The sequence below is a fragment of the Athene noctua genome, chromosome 4 (assembly GCF_965140245.1).
Source record: "Athene noctua chromosome 4, bAthNoc1.hap1.1, whole genome shotgun sequence".
NCBI lineage: Eukaryota > Metazoa > Chordata > Aves > Strigiformes > Strigidae > Athene > Athene noctua.
This window is the reverse complement of record NC_134040.1, coordinates 9,813,511-9,840,284: the sequence shown is the minus strand read 5'-3', so window position 1 is coordinate 9,840,284 and position 26,774 is coordinate 9,813,511. Positions and strand designations below refer to the sequence as shown.

Genomic DNA, 26,774 nt, shown 5'->3' with positions numbered 1-26,774 from the left:
AGCTGAGGGGACGCCATGGGAACAGCTTGGGGAGGGGAGGGGGGGAGTGTTGCTGATTTGCTTTGGCTTTTTAGGACGCACTAAGGTGTATATTTATCTATATATAGGTGGCGGGTGTGCTGGGCAGCCTGCAACAGGAGAAGGCATCATGAGGTCCTGTCTCATCTAGAGGCATGTGCCTGGGAACACAGGGTATGGGGACAAAGTCCTTGTCCCCCTGAATTTTAATTTTTTATCTGAAGCAAGCCACCGTGAAGGGGAAGAACAGAGGAGTGAAGGGGAAGAACAGAGGACCAGGACAGGGATGTGCGGCCTGTTAGTGGAGAATTAGAGCCCAATTAGCGGTTAATTGAGGTGCTTTAAGGCACACAGCACACACAATACAGCTGCTAGAACTAACACAGCCTTTGTTACCACTTTCCCCTTCACTGGAGCAGTTTTACGGTGGTGGTTTTTTTGTGGGTTGTTTTTGGTTTTTGTTTTTTTTTTTGGTAGCTTTGGTATAAAATAAAGCTTGTGCACATGCATGAACTTAGAGCTGTTCCCCCCCAGAAACCCCCTAAATCTCACAGCACATCACTATCAGTCCCAGAAGTGTATTTTATACTCCTCCTCTGAGCGAGATACTGCTATCGGGTGTCTGCACATCTGGATAAAGCAGGCAAGTGATAGGGGCTGGATCCAGACCACAGAGGCATCAACCTCCTGCTGCCCGAGTGCTCCGGCAGATAACCCTGCACGTCCCAGAGCCTGGGCCCGCGCCGCTGGGAAGGCGACAGCACCCAGTGCCCTTGCTGGGGGTGCTGCTGGGCGCTCCAGAGCCAGTCTGCTGGGAAAGGGGGGTTTGTCTGGCTGTCCCTGAGCCACGGGCTGGCAGAGCTCTCCTGACAGCATTTGTAATTGCCACCAAAAAACTGCTTCTTGGGAATAAACATCCCCAGAAGCCATTTCAATGGCTGTTTATTGCAACTGCATCCAACTGGGCTGAAGGCTGGAGCTCCATTTCCACCCCCCAAACTGCCTCAGACACGCTCGAGTTGGTCAGCAATAGCCTCGTACAGGTCTAAACACACAAACAGTGGGGAACAGCCTATTCGTGCTGGTTTTTACCTAAGGAAATGCACAAGCGTACGGAAGAGAAAGGGGTTTATGTGGCTTGGGGAACCCTCCAGATGCATCGCCACAGAAGCATCCTCACCAATAATGCCTGATCTATGGCTTCATGTCCTGGGTGGCAGAAAAGACAACACTGCGTGGTTTTTTTTGTCCTTTGCTCCAATGGGACATTTCTCAGGGCAGCCTCCGACCTCAGGTGGGATTTTGGGTGCGAATGCTCAAACCGCAAATGGAGGTGCGTGGTCCTAGGCAGACCTGTGCCTGGTGGCCAGGGCTGGGCAGGGTCCCGTGGCAGGGCAGCGCCTGCAATGCAACGCCCAGGGGTGGCTCCACATTTGCTATATGCAGCTCCAAGAACAGTTACACTTCTGAACATGTTAGCATTAGTCAGTGAGCTGGAACAGCATGGAAATATAATCCAAGGACATGCATGACTGGACATGTATGACAGGAATGAGTGGTGTTTGCCCGTGCTGGAGCGGGAGCTGGAAAAGATGCACGCACCATCTGCACTGTGGTGTCAGTAACTTGACAGCAATACAGTTTAGGAAAAAACTGACATAAGTTTTAGATTTTATTCATTCGTACATTATTTACAGCAGTTGCTTTCATATTACAATTCTCTTTCATCTTTTCAGTTTTCACTTATAAAAAATTAACCAAATAAACCTTATATAACCAAATTTATCACAGCAGGTCTGGTTAATTTTCACAGTTACAGCGGCCATCAGGAACAGAACTTAAGTACCTACAAGTCATTTGTCCGGAGCACCTCGCCTGACCCTGCCCGAGGACACCCTGCTGTCCCTCGAGAGCTGGCTGGCTCCCGGGGCTCTGCCGACGGAAGATGGAGAGACCGCGCCGCAGCGGGATAACGCTTTGTAGGCTGGAGCTCAAATGCCTAAAGCACACCAAGGGCTAATTCACACACATCTTAACACGTCCTGCCACGCTAGAGGAACTGGTTTGTATCGATACGCCTTAACGCTATGCAAACAGCTTTCTGACAGAACTGACTCCTGCTTCCCTCCGCAAGAAAAATATATTCATTTATTCTATTTTTTGCTATTGTTGAGCCCCAGTAGTGCAGCAGTAGAGTACACTGGGGTACCAGGCTGCGGCAATGAGCATTTACCTTCCTCTCTGTGACTCTTGACAGCTCTTCCTTGTGTCTGTCTCTCCCACCAGGAATGGTATTTCCAATAACTCACCCTGAAAACGATGGTGAAAAACCTGCGCTGTGTTAGGACTTACAGTATGATTCAGGCGGAGGATCCTACATGGGCAAGTTGTCTGCCAAGGTGAAGTCCAGTCCCAGAGACCGATGGCCTTTCCTAGTACTTAATCCTGCTCCCCAGGTGCAGTAGCAGCACTGACGCCAGTGTCTTCCTAAAGGTATCATCTTCATTAACTGTCTCCCTGTGCTCTCCCCCACGTGCTCATTTGCTTTACAGTGGTAATTATTGCTGTTTTAAAATATGTTCGTTTTTCTTTGAGGACTTGTAGCCACTTCCCGTTACAAAGTACAGTACATACTATGCTGAACATAGAAAACACAAGACTAATTTCACATCGGTCTTGTACAACGGTGAAGAGATGCAGAGTAAAGAGGCTGTTTGGGGGAATCCGAGTTTCTATTTAGGCATGAGTTTAGCCTGTCACCCATGAACTAAAAAGCCACTGCCTTAAACATGAGCAGTTCTGGTAAGTAATTTAGCCCCAGTTTTGGTTTAGTTTTGGTGGTTTTTTTTTCAACTGACATTGGACATTTTCCAAATGCATACCACACATCTGCTTAACACTACCAAAAAAATATTATTTTTTTTCCATTACCTTTACCGCATTTGTCTCAAGAAGACTTTTGCTTTAATAAAGTAACACAAGCACACAAACTGCTTAAAGCTAACAGCCCAGCACAATCATAAGTACAACTTACAAAGCAACGGATGCTTTGTTAAACCTAATTATATTTTTTAAAAAGCAAATATACATATTACAAGTCAAAAGGACTAAGCTTTGGAGGAAAAGAAATTGAAAACAATGTTAGCTATATGTTCGTTACGCTTACATAGCAGTAGCTGCTTCTGCATTCAAACATGTCACTTCTAAATAAATTTACAGTTGCAATATGTATTTGTTATGCTCTTGGTCTCAATAAGTCCACTTTCTACTGTTTAGATGTTAAAAGCATATTCTCTCCCACAGCTGACCATCGTGTAATACAAAGCACTGAACAGTGATTTTAAACAGTGATCAAACTCCAAATGCTGACTTAGAGCTTGCTGTTTTAAATGATAGTGTGTTTTAACTAAACTCTGTTGTTCAAATTATTATTTTATTTTCAATGAAAGGAACTCCAGGTCACCATTCAGGTAGCAGTTTTATGGTGGGAGATAAGCCTAATCTCTGTGCATAGTCTCTATTACTGAGGGATGCAAGAGCACACCTTTTTTTTTCCTCAAGATTCTGTGTGGATCTATTTTGAGGGAGAAAAAAAATAGAGAAAATTATCCTTTTGCATTTTAAAGCTTATTTAACAGTTTGCATCCCTTTGTTTTCTTTATGTGGTACAGTATATTCCACTGCAACACTCCAGTTAGCGTGGAATTAAAATGCCTTTATTAAGCTTTAAATAGAGTGCAAACCAACAGCATCACACTAGTGCTAATGAAACACAGGCTCCCAGCACAATTGAAAATGAGATTGTTAATTCAGAGGTAACTGGAGCTGGTTCCTGCCTTCGTGTGTTTGGCAATTCGGAAATCCCTGCAGTCAGTCTCTATCTATCTGCACCTCAGCCAGCAAATGTGGCAAATTAAAAGGCAGCAGACCTGCATCGCGCATGGATATGGTTCAGTGAGCCACGGGCAGCAGCAAGGATCATGATGAGGTTTTGTGAAACCACAGTTCCCTCGGGAATTCTGACCACAGGACTTCTGTTCTGGCAGTTGGCCACAGCAAGAAAGGGGCCCGATCCCCCCCCCGCACCAAGCGCTTTCTGCTCCCGCTGCAGGTGGGCAGCACCAGGACCTCAGGGACATCCGAACCCAACAGCCACAGGCCAACCCTTAGTCCTGCTTTGCCTACATAGAGACTATTAAATTCAGACATCATGACCTAAAGTATCATCCTCGTCCCCCATGGGGACGGATACAGGGGGGGAAATGACTGTCCAGATCCCAGCTCCGGGGACAGATGTCCCCAGGGTTGTCTACCCCCTGCTTTCGCTGAAGGGTGATGCTGAAATGAGTCAAGATACAGAGCTGCCCTTGGGATCTTAAGAATTTAGGTGTATCCATCTTGCACATAAGCAGAACAACTCATACCCTGCAAGCTGTGACGCTGGCTTTGGGGGTGCAGCTACCTCTGCAGCAACACAAACGCTGGACCTGCTTCTGTGCCACGCGCGCCCCTCACTGCACACTGCCAGCCAGCTCAACCCTGCAGTGCTGCTGCACCTCAGAGTCGAAGGGCACAGATCATCCTCACAGTCTCCCTATAACACCACCAAACTCACCTGCTTCCAACAACCATCTTCTATAACAAGCGTGCTGCGCCCTGACAGGGTGACTACACTCCCAGCTATCTCCTTCCACGATGGCCAGCCTGAAAAGCCCTGCAGCTAAGGTACCCTGTGGCTGTGCGTTTCTCCCCCCCAGGCAGACAGTGCCCTGCAGCAGCCCCAGCTTCCCCTGCTGCTCCCCGAGCTGTACGTGCTGCAGCGATCGGAGCAGACAGACTGTGCAGGCCAGAGCCCAGCTCCTGACGCTCGGTGCTGTGCGCGGGTACAGCCCCAGCACGCTCGGGGAGAGGTGAAGCCTTGCTCAGAAATACCGTCCCACGTACCGCACCGTAACGGCAAAGTAAGGGAAAGGGACAGCTTCCAGCTGATGGCACTGCCATAAACTTTTCTGCATGTCCCAGCAGAGATGAATTATGGCTGCCATTTCTAAGCAATCGCAGGTGCTGTCTGCTTCACTGAAGGGAAAACATGGCATGAATTCACAACAAACACCAGTTCATGGGTTTCAAGTAAGATTAGAAATCACTTTCTTTGTTGGTTTGATGGCTCAGCATTATTGGCCTGGAGCCGTTCAGGGGCCAAGCTTCCCACAGAGCTTAGTGCCAAATATTACAAGTGCTTGAGATGCCAGTTTGCTCAGGGTGTTCCCACTCACTCCAGAGGGAATAGCCCAGGCTGTGCTGGAGGGCTGGGGCAGCCCCAAGGCTGTGGACCTCAGCCACCGCAATGCAGTTTCCTCTTTTTTTTTTTTCATTTCTGGACATCACACCTGGTGCCTTCCCCCATGGAGCAAGGGCTCTGCCCCAGTCCCCTTCGGGCAGAGGACACTCGAGCAGTGCCCATTGCACAGGGATTAGCAGAAAGTCACAACACTAAGGAGCTGCCAGGCGAGGAAACTGCCTCCTCAGTGCCACCGCATGGTGTGCAGCCAGGGGCAGCAGGCTGCAACAACCTGCGTGCAGAACAAAGGAAAAGCAGGCACCTGGCACAGCTAGGGGAAGTTCCTTCACATCTCCAACACATCCTCCAACTACATCCAAAGTGGTCTTACGAGCCATCATGTTTATGGAGGCTAAAACCCAAAAGTCGCTCCACTCTTCCACGCGCTCCAGCCAGAAGTGTCCTTGGAAAGAGAAACCACCAAAATAAATTAGGAGCATCCCCTCCCATCTCACACTGACATGAGTCTCTGTTGGAATTAAGACTCAACAACTGGCAATAGGATCTCAAGGGGTATCTGGCAGTAGGTCCAAGATCACAAGCTCTTCTGATCAGGACCAAACCCACAACCATCCTGTGCTGCTCTGCACTCACCCAGCCACTGAACTGGGGTGGGAAGAGTCAAGCCTGGAGAAAGGGGAGATGGGGGTGGTCCCGATGCAGGGATGTGGTGAGCACAGCTATCTGGTGTAGATGCAAGAAGCTCCCCAAAGGGAAACACAACCGATGAGCTGGCATCTTCTGCATGCAATGTTGTTTAAACCAGCGCACCCTGGAACAGGCAGAGCGAGGGATGGATGCCCCAAAGGCAGTTCAACCTCAACGTGTCACCCTGCGAGCTACACCATGGTCTACCAGCATGCTGGCCCCGGCAGGGGGGGGCAAGGCAGGCTGGACCCTGGGGGGACAGTGGGTGAGCCTGGTGTGGTCCAGAGCCCTGGGGCCATGCAGAGCAGCCACCTCCTGGCTCCAGAGCTGAGCCCTGAGCTATCACAGTTAGGGAAACTTCCCGTCAGTGCAGATGAAATGGCAGTATCACTTGGTGCTTTTAAGCCAAACTTGTCTAATCCTATTCAGAGCAGCTCTGGGTGAGAAAGCAACAACAACACTGGAGGTCCTGTACCCCTGGTCCCGCTGCTGCCAGCAGGGATGCAGCTCTGGCAGCCTCGTGGGCTTCCCAATAAAAACCAGGGCTGTGATCAGTGGTGTTTCACCCGCCAGCCCTCTCCATCCTCTGAGGAAAGCAAAACCCAGCCTATTTGGCACCCAGCCCTTTCCTTCAGAAATGGCTGGAGAGCTGGGAGCAACCAGCTGGATTTCTTCCAAAGAGTCCGGTCACAAAGCAACTGGCAGAAGCATTAAGGGAAGAAATTTGCTTGGCAGCTACTGGCCAAGCGGCAACGACTCAATGCTTATCCGGCGTGCCCAGGGAGGAACGTAGACAGCACCCTGAAAGCTGCACCTTTCCAAAGCACCTATTTCCCAGGCAACTCAACAGGTATTATACGATCAGATACTGTAATATCATCAGTTAAGGTTTACATGTTTTAAAGAAAATACTGATAACCTGATGGTACTTCTGTGTCTGTGAGATCTGGTGGGATTTATTCCAGGTTTGGCTTTTCTGACAGGATGTGGAGTTTTATTACAAAGGCACAGGTATCAAATAAAACCAGCAACATTCTTTTAAATATCCCAATAAAAAAATTAATGCTCAATTTAGGCTTTATGTATTCCTCCCTTATTAAGAGACTAGTTTTTGTTTTTTTCCCCTCTGGAAAGGTTTTAGTGCAGTGATTATATAGCAACAGAAAAATAAACTAAAAAAGGCACAAACTGTTTTGTGGTTTTTTTTCTTTCAACTTTTGCTAACACTTTATATTTGTCTATTTTACTTCGGTTAATAAATCACTGAATGCAGCAAGAAAATATTCTGCCAATTTCTGTACACTATACAAAAACCCCTACCAACAGTACATTATTTCAGCTTCAGGAGAAATGTACAGCATAGAAAGACTTTTAAAAATATAGTGCCCCATACAGAAATTTTGTTAATTAAGCTCACGGTCTCTTGCTACAGTGCCCTTCACCATCCTCATTTCCCCCCTTATTGCTGGGACACACACTGGGACTCTGCCCCTCCGGCTCCTTACAGGCTGGACCAAGCCTGAGCCCAGCACTGAGCACGCTACTGGGGCTGCGCCAAACGGCTCCTCCATCCCCGCACCCTGAGATGGGGCGAGCCCCCTCCCCGCTGCTCTCATCCAGCCTCGCCGGCCACGTCTCAGTGCTGGGAAAGCTTTCGGCTGGAGAGGAAAGGGCACTTCTCTGCGCGGGTGAGATGCAGGCAGCATCCCAGGCGTGGGTCCATGCTGCCCGCCCCACTGCTCCTCTCCTCTCCGCAGCCCCACGCCAGCCGCCTCCCTTCTGGGGCTCTCCCGCTGATGCTTCCATTGTGTTTGCAAGTGCAAGCGTGGTTAACACATGCTCTACCCTTTCATCAAGTTCATCATGATAGGTGGTGGGGTTCCCCCCCCACTCCCCGCCACACGTATCATACTTCATAAAATAGTAACTTGTTTTTCCCCAGGAACTAAATTAAAGGAGTTTTCCCTTTAAATGTATTAACAGAGCTGAACCCCTCCACCCACCCCAAATTAAGTGCAGCCAGAAATGGTTTTCTGTATACTTCTGATACCATGTTTTAAAAATTAAAACCTACTGATCTTCTTTTTCCCCAAGACGTAATTCATGCAAAGTTGCTATTTGTTTAAATAAGTTATAAAAGTTGATATCTCAGGCTAGAAGAAGCTGTAGTCTTGGTTATTCTTTAGTTGGCAGGCACTGTACATACATACCGGGTACAGACACATGCCGAATCTGCTTTGCATTGCTTTTTGCATTGTACAATTCACAAATCTGACATCATTAAAGCAGTTAATTACCTTTGATGGAAGGCTGCAGTGAGGCCATCTACATTTATCAAACAAGCAGCTGGTTAAGATAAGTACGCTCTTCCCCCCCCACCCACCCCCCCGGCGCTCCCCAAAATGCTATTATCTGTCACACGTTGCTTCTCTGAAGTGGTTAGATTTGGTACGCACATTAATGTGCAAATGTGTTGCCATAGGAACTGCAGCCTCCATTACGCCTCAATGACACCATTCAGCAAAAGCCAAAACTAAAAATAATAACAACAACAAAAAACCCCCTTAAAAATAAAATTAAAAAAGCAAACAAACAAAAAAAACCCCAAAAGGCAGCAAAGAGAAAGTCCAACGCACATGCGGAGTCTGGCCCAGGACTGCAGGTTACGCGTGGCTACAGAACAGCGGAGGAGATATTTAGGTTTGATCTTAACTTCACACTATGGTACAATGGGGCTCAGAGTTCAGCCGGTCCGAGTCTGTGCTGGCTTAGGAAGGAGGGGGGGAATGGAGCGGAGTCGTGGTTACCGGATGCACCCAGGGTCTCTCAGACATTTGGCAGAATGAGGCACATCCAAAAAAAGTGCAACACCAGTGCCGTGGTGGCAGTGCGATGTGTTTGAGTGCGTACACGCGCTTTCCTCTTCATGCATTGTAGCAAGCGGGTTGAGGAGGGAGGGTTTTTGCTCCCCCCACCTTTTCTTTGAAAACTATTAACCAGTAAATAACGGTAAGACGAATGCATATTCTACTTACTGGTGCATGAAATACTGAAAACTGCATTCAAGTAATATTTCTGCACTATTATGAATGCATCACTATGTTATCTTACATTTGGAAAAGGAGAAGACTATGTACACCAGAGCAGTGGTACTATTTTGCAGTTAAGTTTCTGTGCTTTACGGAGGTACCTGGGAAGGAGAGGCCGCCGCTCCGCTCCGCTCTGCCCCGCCGGGTCGCAGGACTCCCAGCACCACCACCTACAGCATGCGAGGAAGGAGCGCTGCTCGGCCGGCCGATCGAGCTGCACGGAGCAAACCAAAAGATGACGTGAGGGAACAAAAACTCAACCCAAATTGGCAAATCAACGGTGACGAGAAATAGAAGGGTAATTTATTATTTTTGAAGGGGGAGGAGGAGGAAAAAAAATAATTTTTTTTGTTTGGTTGAATTTTTTTTATTCTTCCCGCAGCTGCAGGCGGTAGCGGTGGTAGCGGACCTGGAAAAACATTCTCTCCAATAAGGAGCGCGTCATTCCCGGCAGGGCATAATGTTCGACGACACCCACGTGCTTGAACCCCAAGGACTCGTAGAGCTTGTGGGCTGCCATCTTCACGGCCGTGGTTCCCAGCACGACGGAGGAGTAATTGTTGAGCACAGCAAACTCCAGCACTTTGCGGCCCAGGGCCTTGGCGATCCCTTTGCCGCGGTAGTTGGAGTCGACAGACATGCGGCGCAGCTCCACCGTGTTGTCCTCCTCATTGCCCCGCGCTGCCACGATCCCCACCACGTTGCCATCCAGGACGGCGACCCAGAAACAGGAGCCTGCAGAAAATAAAGCAGCACATGTAGCCACTGGCCGCCCTGGATGGGCAAGGCAGGCAAAGCACCCGTTGACAAACACACCAATGGGAGCTGGGCTTAGGGTCAGAAATCACCTCTCTGTCACATGTGGGGACTAACAACCTCCGTAAAGAAAGACCAATCTTTCTTTTCCCTTGATGCTTTGAAGGGAATGTTGTTCTCCCAAGGAAAATGCACAGGAGAGTCACTATAAACCAAAACAAGGTTCACAGGGACCAAACCTTATGAAGTGCGTTTGGCTGCCATCACACACAGGTAACGATCGATCCTCAACTCGTGGTGGCAGATGACGCGTAACTTCTGACCCGCACGCAGTCACACTCTCCTGGCCTACCAGTAACTTCACTGCAGTGAGTCCCAGATGCCTCCCAGCACAGCCCAGCCCATCTTTGGCTGCTTGTTGCATCCCACCTCAAGACCCAGCGATGGCACAGGCAGCCCCTCGTATGCTTTGCTGCCAAACTCCTCCTTTACTGGGAGTCACACCCTCCAGCAGCTCTCGTCTGCTGTGCGGGCAGCGCATCACCGGGCTCATTCGCTGAGAGCTGCCAATGTGCTCTGGGCAGACCTGTGGTCTCCGAAGCGAGCAGGGGTGGCCACATGCAGGCAGGGAGCCCACAGGGGAGAAGCACAGGGCGGTGCACGAAGCATCCTCGGCTATTTGAGAGGGCAGGACCCAACTGGGGTGACAGTGAAGGAGGGAAAGGCTGAGCCCCTTTTCCCGGTGCTGCGGCAAGAGGCAGAGAGCCAGCTTGGAACAGGGCAGGAGCCCCTGTCCTGGGTCACAGCTGGCAGGGCTGGGGCATAGGGAGGTGGTGGAGCCTCCCTAGGTCTGGGAAACCTGTGCCTGTTGTGGGCCAGACACCAAGCCATGGTCCCAACCTCTTGCTGGGACACGTAGGGATGCTGGTTTTCAGGTGCAATGCAGGAGCAGCCCTGATGGCTCAGGGCTCCCAGTATCTCCTCCTGCCACCCACTTCTCCATCCATGAGGACCTGATGTGAAAAGTTAAATAAGTGACTCGCTGGTTTGTTTCTGACCTTTCCATATCCACATCTGGATATGTAAGCGCATCCTTCTCTTGGGGACTTCAGGAGCTCAGTGCAGGACTTGCCTAAGGCAGCTCCAAATAAAATCCGAACTGGGCAGCAAGATGCTGGTAGTGAGAAACTGGAACGACGAAAGCCAACGAGCACCAACAGGGAAAAACACCATATACACCCCCAGAAAGAGCATCTCCTGTGCACAGCCCTTTTTCCCCACAGGTTGGGACACTTGCGGCCAGGTCTCCCCTGCTTTGGAGCTGCTGCTCCTCCTTTGCTGGCCTGCACCAGGCAAGAGCGTCGCATGAGCTGAAAACACAGTGCTCAAACAATTCAGGCCAAAACCATGTAGAGTTTCAGTGAGCAAAACCAGCCCATCCTGAACTGTGCCCCGGCACCAGTCAGCTGGCACACTGCTCCAGGAACAAGGACGCAGCTTAATGAACAGGCTGTGCTTTGGGGGTGCAGGGGGGTCAGCACTGCTACTCTGCCATGGGGCTGAAGGGTCCATAAGGCCAATGCTACATTCAAGAGGCCAAAGCAAAAAACAATCTAATCAAAGCCCAGCAATCTGATGGGCACCCAGTTTGGCTTGGAACAAGCATGCTGGAGTCCCAAGCACTCCAACCACAGCCCCAGTTATGAGGGTCAAATAAAACTGGACCTCACTGGAGAGAAGCACCAATACCATCCCACCCCACTGCTCATACTGGCCAACAAATGGTAAAGCTGATGCAATTAGAAACTGCTGTTAAGTCTTGAGTGTTACAGCATCACTTGGCCCCACCAGCAAGGGAAGAAAAACAAAACAAAACAAAACCGCAAATGAAATTCAAGTAATGAATTACTCAGGTCTTAACTAAGGATCTTTACAGAAAATTCTGGTGAAGGAAAAATGAACTAAGACCACCAGTGTTGTCAGCACAGGTCAAGTGTGACCTTAGGTTGGATATTGCTGAATTAACACCCAGGAAAGCCACTGTTCAACTAAAGCAGCTAATGAGGGGCACTGACATGTCTCTCGCCAAGTGCTGACTTTCAGTGTTCAGGAGGAACATGGCTTCACCCAGAGGAACAGGATCCCATCACAGGAGAAACCTCTGGCACACTGCAACCTGCCACAGGCTAAGCAGAAGAAAACCTAACTTGGGCAGCAGCTCCATCTTTAGCATCAACCCTGCCAACCACTCCAACCCAAGTGCGTGGTACATCTCTGTAAGGGCTGGCATTAAACAGTCTGCATGGGTGCTCAGAGGTGCACAGCACTGCTCCCCCTGCAAAACGGGCAGGGCATGGGGAGTGTAACGAATAGGGCAACTCAAGAGTCCTTTGCTACTGGAAGAGAGCAAAGCACAGGGCAGAGGGAGGTCTCCCAGGCTGCTGCCCGTGGGACAAATGCACCTTGTGACTCGGCAAAGCCATCAGGAAGAAACGGCTGAGGTCTTCCACACTTCCCCACGGCACAGCCCAGCTGCTGAGGAAAAGCTGGGTAAGAACAAGGCACGGGGAACCAGCCCAGGCTCAGCCCAGTACACCGGGCTCATCCCCACCTTCAGACCGATGCGCAGCTCCAGCAACACTCACTTTTGTTCCCACAGCAAGCAAGTCATTATGCTGTCGCTATCTAGGTCAACAGCTAATTTTTAAAACACCAGGACCCATCCTGACCCATTTATCATGAGCAGTTAAGATGTCTCTCCTCTGCTGCTGTGTTGACAGTGCAGCTTGTTCCCCTGCATTCACCCGCATCTCAAAACATTAATTTATTCAGACACGACCCCAGATGAAGACCTACAAGTGCTGAAACCCAGCAGCCGCCTTCCATCTGAATACAAATCGCAGGGCTGAGGGCTCACCACTCTCGGCTCCGCAGTGCTGTTTTTAAACCGCTCATCACGTGGCAGCTCTGCCCAACGCACCCCCCAGCCCATCCACCATGCCTCTGGCCGCACAGCAAGCACACCATGAAATCAGGGCCACACTGATCCTCACCCTACATGCACAGCGACCGATTTCAGCCCCTGCAGCGTAGTCCAAAAAGAAGGTTCATGAGCTCCACCACCATGTTTGGGGAGCAGAGGTGGGATGCTCCCCAAGGGGCACATGGGGCTGTCCCCAGAACCTGCCTGTTCCTGAGGAAGCCCCAAGAAGCACCACACACCAGCCATCAACTGGTGCCCACCAAGCCAGTGGCACAGCCACTGCATCCCTCTCATCCAGCCCTACGCACAGCACCTCCTCCTGGTGCTTCTTCAGCAAGTCTGCCTCGTTTTCCTCAAACCAGAGATACCAACCTAGGTTCCTCTCGGCCCGAGGTTATGCGATTGCTTCCCTGTTTGCTTCCCGCTTTTATTCATGATTTTCCCTTCTTAGCAAGCACCTCTCCTCTGTGCCCACCAAGCACAAGAGACTGCTAAAGCTCACTCAGCAACACTTCCCACATTTGTAAAACAGCACGTTTCTAGTATTTTTGGGTCTTCTGCCTATTTAAAATCCAAATCTGGCATGCATGCCACATCAGAGCCCACAAGGCCCTTCACACCCCCATCCTCCTCCAACCAGCCTTCAGGATGGAGGCCGTACCCTCACCACCCGGGTAGGGACCAGCCCGGTTGCAAGCAGCATGACAGCACACCCGCACCCCTTGTTAGTTTTTACTTACAACTTTAAATCTTAATTATAATGATTCTGAATTCAACGTGAAAAGAAATAGTATCTGGCACATCTCCCAGTGTGTTGTGCACGCAATGCTTATAATTAGCAGTAGACAAGACACATCTGCTCAAACAATGCGAGTTGTATCCGGCTCTTGTTTACACCAGCGCCATCAATCCCCAAGATGTTTGCCCTGCCACCCACCTTGTGTCTGCACCTGCTCTGAGAGCCACCAGTGGCCAGATCCTTCAGCCTGCTAAAGACACCTCAATTTTCCAAAGGTGGCTACAAGCCCAGGAGCAGCTTTCACCCGTGGGGTTGTCAAATCCCTCCTCCAGGGAGCTGCATCCCATTCAGATGGGGATTTGCCACTGAAAGCTGTTCTGGGGTCCCATCATTTGCTGCTGACCTTGGGCTGAGACCTTCTCTCCTCTGGGAAAACCCTTCAGATTCAGAGCAGGAACCCTAAAGATCTACGGTTTGCTTTTTTACCTAAACTCAACATGTTTTCAGCAATCCTAGCCAGCTGCAGCTCCTCACCATATCCACTCTTCCATCAACACTTACTCTGAAGCAGGGTGGAAGCACCCTGGGAAAACCACCCCACACTGCCACCCCCCAGGGCTGGGGGGTTCTCTTCCAGATCTTTTCTGGACTGAGGGGATTGACTCAGAGCCTGTCTTGTTTTTGCACTTTTTCACACCTAGGATGAAATAAAATTAACTACATCTCACCTGTCAGTAATGAGCAACAGCCTTGTTTGCAGTGCTATTAATAGCAGGAGCTGACGTTTTACTCTCTCACACTGCTATCTGAAAATAATCACTGCTGCAAAGATAAACACAAACCCTGACGGCTACGACTCTCCCTGCCCTTCAGATACTCATCTCATGGCAGCATCTCTGCCTTCGCCTTCATCTGTCTCCATCTCCTGGGGTCCCCTGTCAACGCATCACTACCGTCATCCAAAGCCCTTCCAGCTCACTCCAGGTCTGTTCTTCATGGATATCTTGCATTTAACTACAGATGCCCCATGAACACCTCTCAGGAGTACTGGAGGTACCTACTGGAGGCATTAGCTGTTTCCAACCAAACACCAAGCCTCTTGACTCCAAATCTGACCCGGCCCCTTCAGGTTGCCCACAGGTGAAGGTGAGAAGCAGCAGCCATGGAAAGCCCACCACCACCTTGCTTAGCTTTCTCCACTCCCACAGCATGCTGCCTTACCACACAGAGTTTCCACTTTAGGAACTGAGACGAAAGCTGTAATAAAGGAAGAAATTTTTTTACAGTGACAGGGGTGATACACTGGAACAGGTTTCTCAGAGAAGCTGTGGGTGCCCCACCTTTGGAAGTGTTCAAGGCCCGGTTGGATGGGGCTTTGAGCAACCTGGTCTATTGAAATATATTCCTGCCCATGGCAGAGGGGTTGGACTAGATGATCTTTAAAGTCTCTTCCAACCCAAACCATTCTATAAAAAAACCCCAAACCTTGGGATGCATGCATCTATGAAAAAGGCACAAAATGGCTGTGATGTGTGTAACAGGGAAGATAATTTTGGGTTGCTTCACAGCAAGGTCAGACATGGTTCCTCAGCTGGTGGCACTTGGGGCCTGAAAGCACGCACAATTGCTTTGTCTTTCTGCTGTAAATTTAAGGATGATTCCCAGCTTTTGAGGGTCAAAGGAGAGCATTCTTCTAATTGGCACAGCCCTCTTCCGCAGTACAGGCTGCCCTCAGGCTCCACGTGCTGCTGCCGGCCCCACACCCCGAGGCCTTCCGAGAGTGGTGGCACCGTGCTGGCCACTTACCCTCCACTCAAAGCACCCACCACTCCTGCCCAAGGGACGACATGCCGTGCCATGCCCCAGCTGTGCTCACAAGCCTCCTCTCCAGCTCTCCTCCACCATCATGAGCTACACAGCTCTCCCCCACACAGCCGATAAGGATGGTGGGTGAAAATAAATTCATTTATTTTTGCTGCAAATTCTTCTACACCCTTTGGTGAATAAAAGGCCGGTGGGTGGATGGGTGGAAAGATTGGAGCCAAAAGCAACAGCAGAGAGTACTGCTAGAAGAGATGGGGAAAATGAGACATCAGCCTTCCCCACCAGCATAAGTCCTACACGATTGACTATAGCAGGTTCCCACAGCTTTACTAAGTCCCTTAGTGCTCAAGGACCACTACCCCGAAACCCAGAATTTAGAAGCAGTGTGTTGCTCTGAAAAAGTAAAGCTCTGTCTGCCAGATAAAATCAATTGTTTTCTAGTAAATTCTAGTATTTCCACAGGAGAGCTCTGATGTCCCAAGACATCCTGAGCTCACATGGTCTTCCTGGGTGCCAGCACCTGTGCACCAAGGAGTGAGGGGCTGAGCCAGGTAAAACCTACACCTGCTTCCCACAGGGCTGGAGAGAGGACAGAGCAGCTCCTGCAGCCACCACCAACTACTGGTGCTAATTCTGCATGGGTGGGGTTGCATCCCCTCAGCAAGGGGTTTTCCTTGGAAGTTAAACACAGGGCAAGTATGGAAGCCTTCCCCAGAGGCAGGCCAGTCTTTTCCCTCTTTCTTTAAGGGTGGCACCGCTATCTCCTGCAGCTGAGCTTTTATGAACTCTTGAGGGTTTTTTGTGGAACATAATTTTCAGACAGACATGCAACTTCTCAAAGCAATGTCCCTTCAAGTACAGACTGTGATTTTCAGTTCTGCTTTAGCATGTCACCACAGTGATGCAAATGTGAGCAATTCCCTTTTTGGCTCAAAGATGTCGTGGGTTCCATCCTCAGAGCATTGTCCAGACGAGGGGACCAGCAGAGCCACTCAGCAGCTACCACCACCACTGCTGGGAACCAGCTGTGCCAACACCAGCTCCTCCTGCACGCTCACAGCAGAGCCAGGAGGCACCGGCCACTGTAAGAAAAGGAAGCTGATAATAAAAGAAACTCTGACCAGGCCCTCAAAATTAAAAACTAGGAACCTGCATCCCTGGCAGAGATGTGATATGCAGGTGTGAGCTCTGGGAGGGGAGGGAGGCTGCCCACAGACTTGGTGAATGTCTTCAGGGCACTGCTGGGAGAAACAGCATCCTGCACAGGGCAAACATAGTGCTTAGGGATATGGTGTAGTTGAGACCAGTCAGTGTTAGGTTAATGGCTGGACTAGATGATCTTCAAGGTCTTTTCCAACCTAGATGATTCTGTGAAACATCCCCCTCACCTACATTTTTCCCCCAGGCTGCTATAAAGGGACAAAGGGGGAAAAAGCCCAAATGTAAAAACCCCCAAATTATCCCTGTGCTTCTCATAGGACAGGACCTGCAATTGCCTGTGCCCCTCACTCTTGATATACCTACACAAAAGCTTGACAAAAGTGACAGGCTTGCTAACCCCAGAGATCTTAATGCCCCAAACTCCCTGTGACTCACTGACATACCACGGCACAGCCCATGCAACACTAGTGCATGGAAATATCTGGACACAGAAAATGCAACACGCTGTCGCATCATGAAGCTTTAAGTATTTGTTCTTGGAATCCCTTGTTCAGCCTCCTATGCCATCTTTTGGGGTGATTTTGGCCAGAGCAGCAGTCATTTCTGCCAAGCAGAGGTGGTCCAAGCAAGGTCCAACCAGGGGTGCCCTGCACATGCTGTGCAGTTATTACCTATTTATAGATAACCAGTTAAAGAGCCCCAAAATTCAGTGTCTCACCTCTCCTATTTTACATACCTTGCTTTAAGTAAGGCAGGCTGTACGCGGAAGCAAGCAGACAGTCCCCAGCCCAAAGCTGGCTGTGCCATGCCTGTGTATTGCTGATGCCATTTAAATCCCTGCCCTTTAATCCCAACTGGGTTTTGAAGAGGGACCACAGGAACTCAGCATTTGAAGCACCTCTCCCTTTCCTTCCCCTCCATCATTGGTGAAACACAGGGCAGACCAGCTGAGCTGCATCAAGATCAAGGGAAACAGGTGGCTCTTCTGGGGAGAGCGCAGCTGCCATGATGGGAATGCAGTCTGGGCACACACGTGGCACATTGCTGCCCGGCCACAGACATGGGCAGCTTGGGCACAGGGGCTAACCAAGGACAGGTAACAGCTGTACCTGCTACTGACTGCAACTACTCGACTAGCCAGGATGGGGACGGATTTATTTCTCTGTTTATGAGGTACATTATTATCCTATTTTCTCTCCTTACCACCATCTGTCCCATGTCTTGAGTTTCTCTCCTCTCCACCTTTCTCGTTCCCCTTGGCTTCAGGCAGGGCTGCCTAACAGCTCACACAATTCCTGCTAATAATGCTACACTTGACTTCAGTTAAAAGGCATTCCTGGAGGGCTCCTACAAAATAATGGCATTTCAGAGTAGTTTATGGCCATGGAAACCAGGTGAGATGTGAGAGACCTTGACTCAAGACACTCCTGACACCCATGAGCATCTCTCAACACCAGACAAGGCCCAGGCATGGGGGAACAAAAAATGTCAGGGACACATAAGAATTATTCATGCATGAAATTAGAAATGCTGTGGGACCCCTTCCCTCACATAAATAACTCCACATAACCTACCACTGCAGGATTCATTGCCCTGTTATAAATAATTCTCTGCTGGAAGAGCACAGGGTAGTGAATCTATCTGCCGAGGGTGGGTGACACCCCTTGATTCATGGGGCATCTGGGCAGCAGGCGATGAGATCACCTACCCAGAATGAAAAGAAGATGGATGAACTGGTTCTGAGCAACCAGCTCAGCTACTTCTCCAACTACCTTGTTTTCCATCCTTGCTACTTTTTACCTTTGTTGTTGCTAGCAAGGGCTGTAACTACTTAGAACCATCTCTAAGCTCAGGCAAAGCCTCCATAGCTGCAATCAGATCAGTGGGACAACAGTGACATCCAGCATTCGACCTGCAACACAGCCACGGCGCAGTTTCATGCACATTCACTACCAGAAACACCCTGACCATGACCCACAACAGCTCTGGGTCTCAAATCGCTCCAGGAGACAGGAATTCAGAGGTGGCCTCTGCAGCTGATAAACCTAAGCATAAAATGAGACACGGTGGGTGATCGGCTTTTGAACCGCAGGCAACAGCCGGGCAAAATGTCTGCGCAAACCCAAAAGTATATTTGGATTCAGACTGGTATATGCTGTAGCGTGCCACCACTGATAAACCTGAGGCAGCAGCACACACTGTACAGGTGACGATCCCACCAGGTTTTACTGCAGCCCAGCTTTACCTTCACCTGGGTATGGAAATGGTGTGGGGTTGCAATTTGGAGTAACAGTACAAGAACTGACATTCATCAGTGCCTGCTCCATGCCTCCTGACAGAGCTGGTTCGTCCTCTAAAGCATCCAACTACTTTATCATAGGTATTCCCTTTTGGAGTGTCAAAGCCCCTGGAAAGAAGATGTTGACAGCTAGCTACAGTTTACTTTCACTCCAGTATTTTGACTGGAGAAAAGAGAAACACATTCTGCAGCAAACAGACTTCAGAAAGCAGTCAGGTTTGGACCTAAACAGCATCTCCTGCTGTCACTGCTGGGGATGTAACCCAGCAGACATTTCTAATCTTCTTAAAAACCTTTGCTTTAAGCTTCACACTGTTTCTCTGAAACAGCTATATGACAGCTCCTACCCGTGCACCTTACTTGTCTAAAGCTTCAGGAGGACCCAAGCCTGGACATCTGGATCAACGCAAGCTGTTGGTGGCCGTAGCCCATGTCAGCACTTCACAGGTTGATTTTTTTCAAACAGGCTTCAGTCCCGCGAGGCCCAGAGTGTCACCACATGTGACAGCACCAGGGGAGCTCAGCAAAGCCCTGGGAAGCGCTCGGCACATCTCAGGAACAGGCTTTTGATGAGACAGCTAGAAATTCAGGCGATGCCGCAGACGGGGTAGACAGCCCTTCCAGCACATTTCAGAGGGTGCTATATTAAGAAGTGCAACAGCAGGACTTTAAAATCTTGTATCTGGCTCTTTTTGCTGGCTGTGGTGCACCTTGAAAAGCAAAGACTGTAATAACGCCAACGTATAACAACTGTTCAAGAAAAAGCTGCAGAAGCAGTTATGGGGGATTAGAAGTACCCTGGTTATCAGAGGGCATATTTAGCCTGGTCCAGCGCTCTGCTCTCCACTATTGAAAAGAAGGACATGCTACAAAGAAGAGACAAAACCACCAATGTTGCGATTGGGGTCTACCTGCTGGGTCATCAAAAGAAAGGACGGTTTGAGAAACCAGGCATTGTTGGTGGTTTTTGCATGTGAGCAATTGTCATCGATAAGCAAAGAATTAAATAGCTTAAAGGAGCGGATAAAGACTAGAATATGCGATTTTGGCCTGGCATTGTCCTCAGGGCTAACTGGATGCTGAGTCCCAGCTCAATGGAGCTGGCTCAGCAGAATAGACTGGTCTGCACAAATGGGTAAAACCAGAAAAAAAAAGTATTTAAAGTACTTGCAGACTACATGTTCCCTGTGCATCCAAAATCCACACTAAGCCTATCAACTGCAGAGTCAGATCTTAAGTAAACCAATGCTTTAAAATTTAGACCGGTTTTTAGTTAGAAGTTTAAAGGAAAAAAGAAATCAAGTCCTTCTGCCAGCTTTGCTAGCCTGTGCCCTCCCAGCAACTGCTCCAAAAGACTGATATGACAATTAACTGTTTGTTAGTTAAATTTGTTTACAAGATCAAATGTATTGCTGGTTGTGTTTTAAACCAGCTCCTTAAAAGGACAGTGTTAAGGCTCGGTCTCCATCTTCTACATCAATCTCTCACTATATGACTTTAGTGCTTTCAGAAAGGTACTGAACTTAGATTACAGCACTTTCCACTTCCAAATACTGAAAAATCTGGAAAATCTACAATTATTGGATGTTTTAGAATTCATTATTTGCTAACTGACTTTTACTTCACAGGCATTACTGTAAAAAGGCACTGAGCAATAATCATCAAATGACTTCCTTTTAGCTTAGCAGCTGTCCTAGCCATAAATCATACAGGGATAACAGATAGAATCGATCTTATTTTCGCCATCCATCATTACTCGTCTGGGCTAAATTTAGCAAAGACTCCCTTTAGATCAATACAAGTGCCTGTATCTACACAGGTATTGCACCAAATGCCTCAGAGCAAAGAGAGAAACTAACATTACATTTACTTAAGGTTAAATAATAAATGCAATTCTGAGCTCTACAAGGACTTCCAAGGAGTTTTATGCCGCTCTAACCGGTCAACAACCTTTAAGGTAAGTCACCCTCCAGAAGAGCCCGTCTTCTGCAAACGACCACAGCAAAAGCCTACACAGCTCACTGCAAACAATTACTTCTAGCCAGCAATAAGGTAGGCAAGATGAATGGCGCCCAAGATGTTGGTTCAAAAAGTAGGGCATAATGATGCATTAGGACAGAATAACCCGTCTACGCATGCAAACTCTTTAAAACAAGAGTCAAAGGTGAGAGGTTCCTGCCCTACCTTAGAGCCAGATCACCCCCCAATAGCAAAAAGGGAGGGACTAAAAACATTTGCATATTTAAAATGTGACAGACAAAAAAACCCCAAACCAAAACACACACCAAAACAGGACTACGTTGCTTACATCACTTTTATGGGCATCAAAGACAGAAGAACTGGGAATAGGTCACTCCCAGCACGTAACCAACAGCATTTTACAACACATAATCCAAATGCATGGAATGGGGCTCCCCAAGTGCTGGTGCAGATGCTGACTGGTTCTGCAAACATACCCAAATCTACATCTGTAAGGCAGAGAAGTGATAGAAGAGGGCAACAGCACAACATTCAATTGTAAGTCATGTAAAGGATGCATATATTCAGCCAAACATGCTGTACAGCATGTTTCAGTGGTTCTGAACATGGGTTTTTTCCCTGCTTAGCACATTCCTGCTGCCCTCAAAAGCCTCTGAATGAGGACTTCACTACCACAGCAGCTGTTGAGCAATAATGACAAGTAGCAGTTAACAATATTTATGGTGCAGTAACCCTGACCAGAAAAAGTCTCAGACCCCAGGGCAGCTCCTCTCCTTTCTTTCCTGGGGCATACCAGCAACTGACAGACAGGGACTACATTTCAGCAAATGCTGCACAGCAAAGAGGAGCTACCATGATACTGTCCTAACACTAATGATAAACACAACTCTGTTGCACTCAAAGCCTTTCTTTCTGCAGATGACTTGAGTTTCATGAGAATCCTACCCTGTTGCTAACACAAAGAATCAAACCTCCCTGAACTCTAACTTTCCACTGTATTAATAATCTACAGGAGTGAAACAGCAGTCACAAGGAATTGTATTTTCTCTCAAACCACAGTGAAGAATTCATTACTCAACATGGAAGATGATATCAGAAAAAAAAAAAAAAAGGTTCAGGGGTTCAGGGCACAGATTTGGTACAAACTACCAGCTGAAGTTAGAAGGTACATGGCTTGATCTCCCTGAGTCTACTGCAAGCAATAAATATTTCTTCCTATTTCTAGCACAGCAGCTTGAAACAGTGCTGCACACATACCCTTCCCAGAGCTCACACATCCAACAAGGACACCAGTTAGAACCAGTTGGGACCAACCCACCCCATCATGTCACAGCATATGAACAGTCACCATCTGCTACACTAAGATGAGCCCCCAAAATCCACTGCAATGGACTGGGAAGAGCTCAAGAAGCAAGGAGCGAGGGTGGCACTGAAGCACAGCTCACTACCTCTGCCCTCCCTAGCTGCTCGCCAAAGGTGCTTCTTTGGGCATTTCTCACTGGGACCAATCCTGTCTAACGATCCTGTCAGTACAGGCCCCCCAACCAACGGGTCAAACCTATTGCCCTAACCTCTGGGTAAGGAGTAGATGACTAAATAACAGGGGACTGAAATGATAATAAAGCTGGTAAGGACAATCAGGTTTTGGTCAAACCACCAAACCCACAGTCTCTCTGCCCAGCTGGCATCAAGGCAGCACAGTGTCTCTGCAGACACACACATCCTGGCATGGACGGTGATGGAAAACAAAAGCAATTTCCACCTGCAGCATGCCAAGAAACAAGGCCTGTCCCTTGGAAAGGGGATGTGCCATGCACTTCTGACATGCAAGGCTAGAGGTAGCAACAGGACTAACGCTTCAGTTTGTAGCAAATGCAACTCCTGACCTGGATAAATAAATGAATAAGTAACTAGGAAACCTCTCTGGAAGCAAACTTCCTAAGTATTCCTTTAAGTGCTTTTAACACCATCATGGAGGTCTTCCTCCAGCTACCCTACAATACACCAACCAGCCCATCCTTTTCTGGAAGAGCAGGGAAGGAGGTGCTCACCTCACCACATGGGACTAGACCCGTGCTGCTGTGGGGCTGAACCTGGCCCATTGACAGCAGCAGGCACCTCCTGGTGTTTGCACCTTCCCACACCTCCAACCCAACCCTCAACCAGCCAAGAGGGTGGTGGTGACTCCAGTGGTCAGGTAGAATTAGCAGACAGGGGTACTGCTGAGTTTCCATCCCTTTGTGCTTGTAAAGCCTGGCTGCGGGAGATGCTGACCCCCTCCTGAGATTGGGGGGGGGTCCTCAGCCCTTCTGTACAACCAGACTGTTGTGACAGCCAGGACTCCCAGGGACACTACTGCAATGGGCGCACTCTACTTGAAAATAAACACAGGATTTTTTCCAGCAGAGGAGGCCTGTGAAGGCAACCTACTGTCCTTCAGGTACCACCTCCCCATGGCCATCATCCCACCACAGGCTCCCCCTCACACTCTTTTGAAGCCCTACACAGCAAGGAGAGCAAACACTGGGTCAAGACTTCACTTTCTTCTGTCAGGTAATGAAAGTCCTCTACAGAGCCTCAGTATTGTCTCCTTCCACCCACCACACTGCAGACCCCAGCAAGATTTCTCGAGCAGTGTGAGCCTCCATCAGCACACATTGCTTCAATTTTTAATTCTCAACAAACTGGTAGCAATGCCACGTGTAAAGCCAGAGCACTGCCATGGTGCAGAAAAACACACAACTGGATGCTCACTGTTGTTAAAACCAATGTGTTTCTACATCCCTCCTTCAGTACATCAAGGCTAATGCATCTTGGGTGTAATTCTACTGAACTCCACTACTCCAGACTGAAACTAGCACATTTATTTAACGAGGCAGCATAAGAAAATTCTACGTCCATAAACACAGGAACATCTGTCGGGCTGGGCACAGACAATGGACCTGTTGCGGATGATGCATTAACAGAAAATGAAAATTACATGTATAAATCTCTACATCTCTAAAATTAAAAAGGAAAAAACCCTTTACCACGTGTTCAGACTACCATGCCAGACCAATCAGACCAAAAAGTCCCTACAAAATCCTAATTCAGTTATTCCCAGATCTCCTGTGATGACTGTCTATCACCACTTCACCCCCCCACATCCATGTGAGTGGGGTTCCTTTGAGCCCCAGCCTCAATACCAGTCATGAGAGCCAGAGATTTGAAAGAGATTTGAAAAATAAATCAATGGAGTGAGTAGGTAATGGGCCATGTCTCACTCCATCAGGGAGACATGTGGGAAATGAAAGGCAGTCTGCTCAGGGCTAGTGAAAGCAGATACTTTCATGTCATGTACCATCAGCTTGTGGCATGCTCATTCACCAAGTATCTGCAGAAAGGGGATCAACTTATAAGAACAGCACCTACAGCAACCAGAGCTGAGAGAGATGCAAATCCACACAAACCTAGGTAGAAATGCAGGATTTGGGGGATCCACTGGATTTTCCCAACTACAGAGTCAACACTAAATAACACTAAGTCACCATACCTGGTGCTAAGACAGGGCAGAATGAGCATAACTCATTCACAGCTGCAACTCCTCCTTCTGAGGCACCAGTTTTCCCTTAAACATCATAAATTCATCTTGCAGGCAGCTGATAGCACACACACAGCAAACTCAAGGTTTATTCCATCACTTCATTTCCCATTTATGTCACAGGTCTCCAGTAAATATCAAAAGAGCACTTGGACCTCTACTGAAGGATGCCCCTCAACATATGCTAAACTCCCAACAAGAGACAAGGGATTTAAGCCTACAATTAAATTAAAGCAAATGCTTCACTGAATCTTTAAGACAAACTGTCTCAAAGTTCAGTCTCAGTGAATGTGGGGTTTTTTTGTGGGTTTTCCTTAAGAATTTCACCGAAATTCTCTTTAGCTGTTTGAGCTATTCATGAAAAAATGTTCCCCCTTCTCAAGAATCCTTGCAGACACTTTGATGCTTTCCAGACTACTGATGGCTCAAAAAAAGCCCCATAAAACCTGACGATGGTTTATTCCCAAATGAAAATCGCTGCCCAAGAGGCACAGCTTGATGTTATCCTCTGGACATTTTCAGGTCCTGAAATCACACCAGAAGTTTATTTTCATAGCCATTAAGTGAATCTAATTGACTTTAGAGGCAGCAAAATCTTGAAAAGTTGTTTTATAAATATCCCTTTTAAACAGTTTGGATTTTAAAAAAATCTCTCATTAGCATCCCTCTTGTACAGCAACTCCCCCCACCCTCGCTTTTTCTCTTTTTTAACAAATCCCACCTCTAACGATGTAATTCCAATAAAGAGGACTTTACCAAGACTGTCACTGCTGTTAAGCAGACAGCAGACGGGTAACAGCCAGCTTTTATTGCTCTGTCTCTAAAATTGCTTAGCTCTTACAAATGGCAGGTGCTCCAAACCAGGCTATTTTCAAAAGCTTCTCTTTGCAGTTCGACTATTTAACATTATTTTAAATTGAAAGACTACACATTTAGGTCTTCCCTGGATTCCCACTAGAAGTGTTACACAGTGTTTCTGATGCTGTTATCTAGTTCCAGGGAGGATGAACAGATTTGGCACCTCCAAAAAAAGAACAAAAAGCCCTGATGTCAGCAAAGGAAACGTTTGGGTTTTCTGTACTCTGTCTGCAAATAATGATTTTATATATCCTATTAAAATAGGAAGAATGCTGTTAATAGGAAAAATCATAGCAGAAAAGACCAAAGGCCATGCTGAGATACATCTGGGCGTGATGTGGGTCAGATGCTCTCAGGAAGGTGTAAGAAATTCTGTTGTTGGCAGTTCATTTGCCTTTAGGCAAAATGTTCTCTTCCCACCATCACCAACACGTGGGTCTGTGCACTGACGCACTCTGTTTTCAGCTTAGCAGACACAATATCCTCGTGCTGCTGACTTCTATTTATTTTTTCATCTTTGTTATTCCAAGTATTCTACCAAAAAAAAAAAATGCGCTCAACATGCAAAATATCTGAACAACAAACTAAGGAGAAGAAAGTACTTATAGAATGAAATTAAGCAGAGGGACAGAAGTCTAAAGGTGTAATAGGAAGAAAGGAAAAATCAGAGAGATACAAAGAGCAATACTGTGTGTGGGACCACCACTCTTGGGAAATGCCAGAAGAGATGAATGAAGCAAGAGCCAGACCAGACAAACCTACCGGAGAATTCAACACAGGGATGGACAAGAGAGCCAAGTAGAATTCAAAGTATAAAAAAATGCAAATATTGCAGTTTGACATAAGACTGGAAAAGTGCAATACAGAACTGCTGTGGCAGGGGAAGGGAGAGAGGAAAAAAATGGAAAAAATAATTCAAGGAACCACTATTGGTTCCAAATAGTAGATGTTATTATCTGATAGCTGTTGAAATGAGTGTTGTATGCAAGGTGCACTGAGGAGCCATTCACGGCTGGACAGCTGGCCCATCACCCCCCATTTCAATTAGCAGCAGACACCAAGAGCTGCAACTGTAAAAAGCAAATAAACTTGTATCTCTGATGTTGGTTTCCAAGTCAGAAGTCAAGCACATTGGCAAGAGAGAGTGGGAGCAGCTTGTATAGCAATTACTGGTGATCGAGGATAAATCTAGGCAAGTAGCTTGCTTAAAAATGCAGGTTTTGTTAATTCAAAACAATTTACACATCTGTGCTGAATTCACCAAAGATCTTCAGCTGGAAAAGAAAACACAGAGGAAAGCCAGGCTGGCACTAATCCTGCACACAGCTCATTCCCCAGCACTGCTGGCTGAGACACCTGCGCACAGCTCCGTCCTCCCCAGGACCACTGCTGATGTCTTGGCTGCTGGGACTTTGGAGATGGTGCCCTTCAACACCACCTCTTCAACTACCATGCTGATATAAAATGCCTAAATATATAATTTAATCAGAGCCTGGGA

General features: G+C 48.0%; 1 protein-coding gene across 1 annotated transcript in view; it reads right to left on the bottom strand.

Moving 5' to 3' along the window:
* Window positions 1-8,398: 8,398 nt before the first annotated feature.
* Window positions 8,399-26,774, bottom strand: part of NAT8L (N-acetyltransferase 8 like) — a 29,343-nt gene continuing 10,967 nt past the window's right edge. The window contains exon 3 of the mRNA XM_074903730.1: window positions 8,399-9,831. Coding sequence (XP_074759831.1) covers window positions 9,464-9,831 — 368 coding nt within the window. The 3' untranslated portion in view covers window positions 8,399-9,463. The remainder of the gene's footprint in view (window positions 9,832-26,774) is intronic.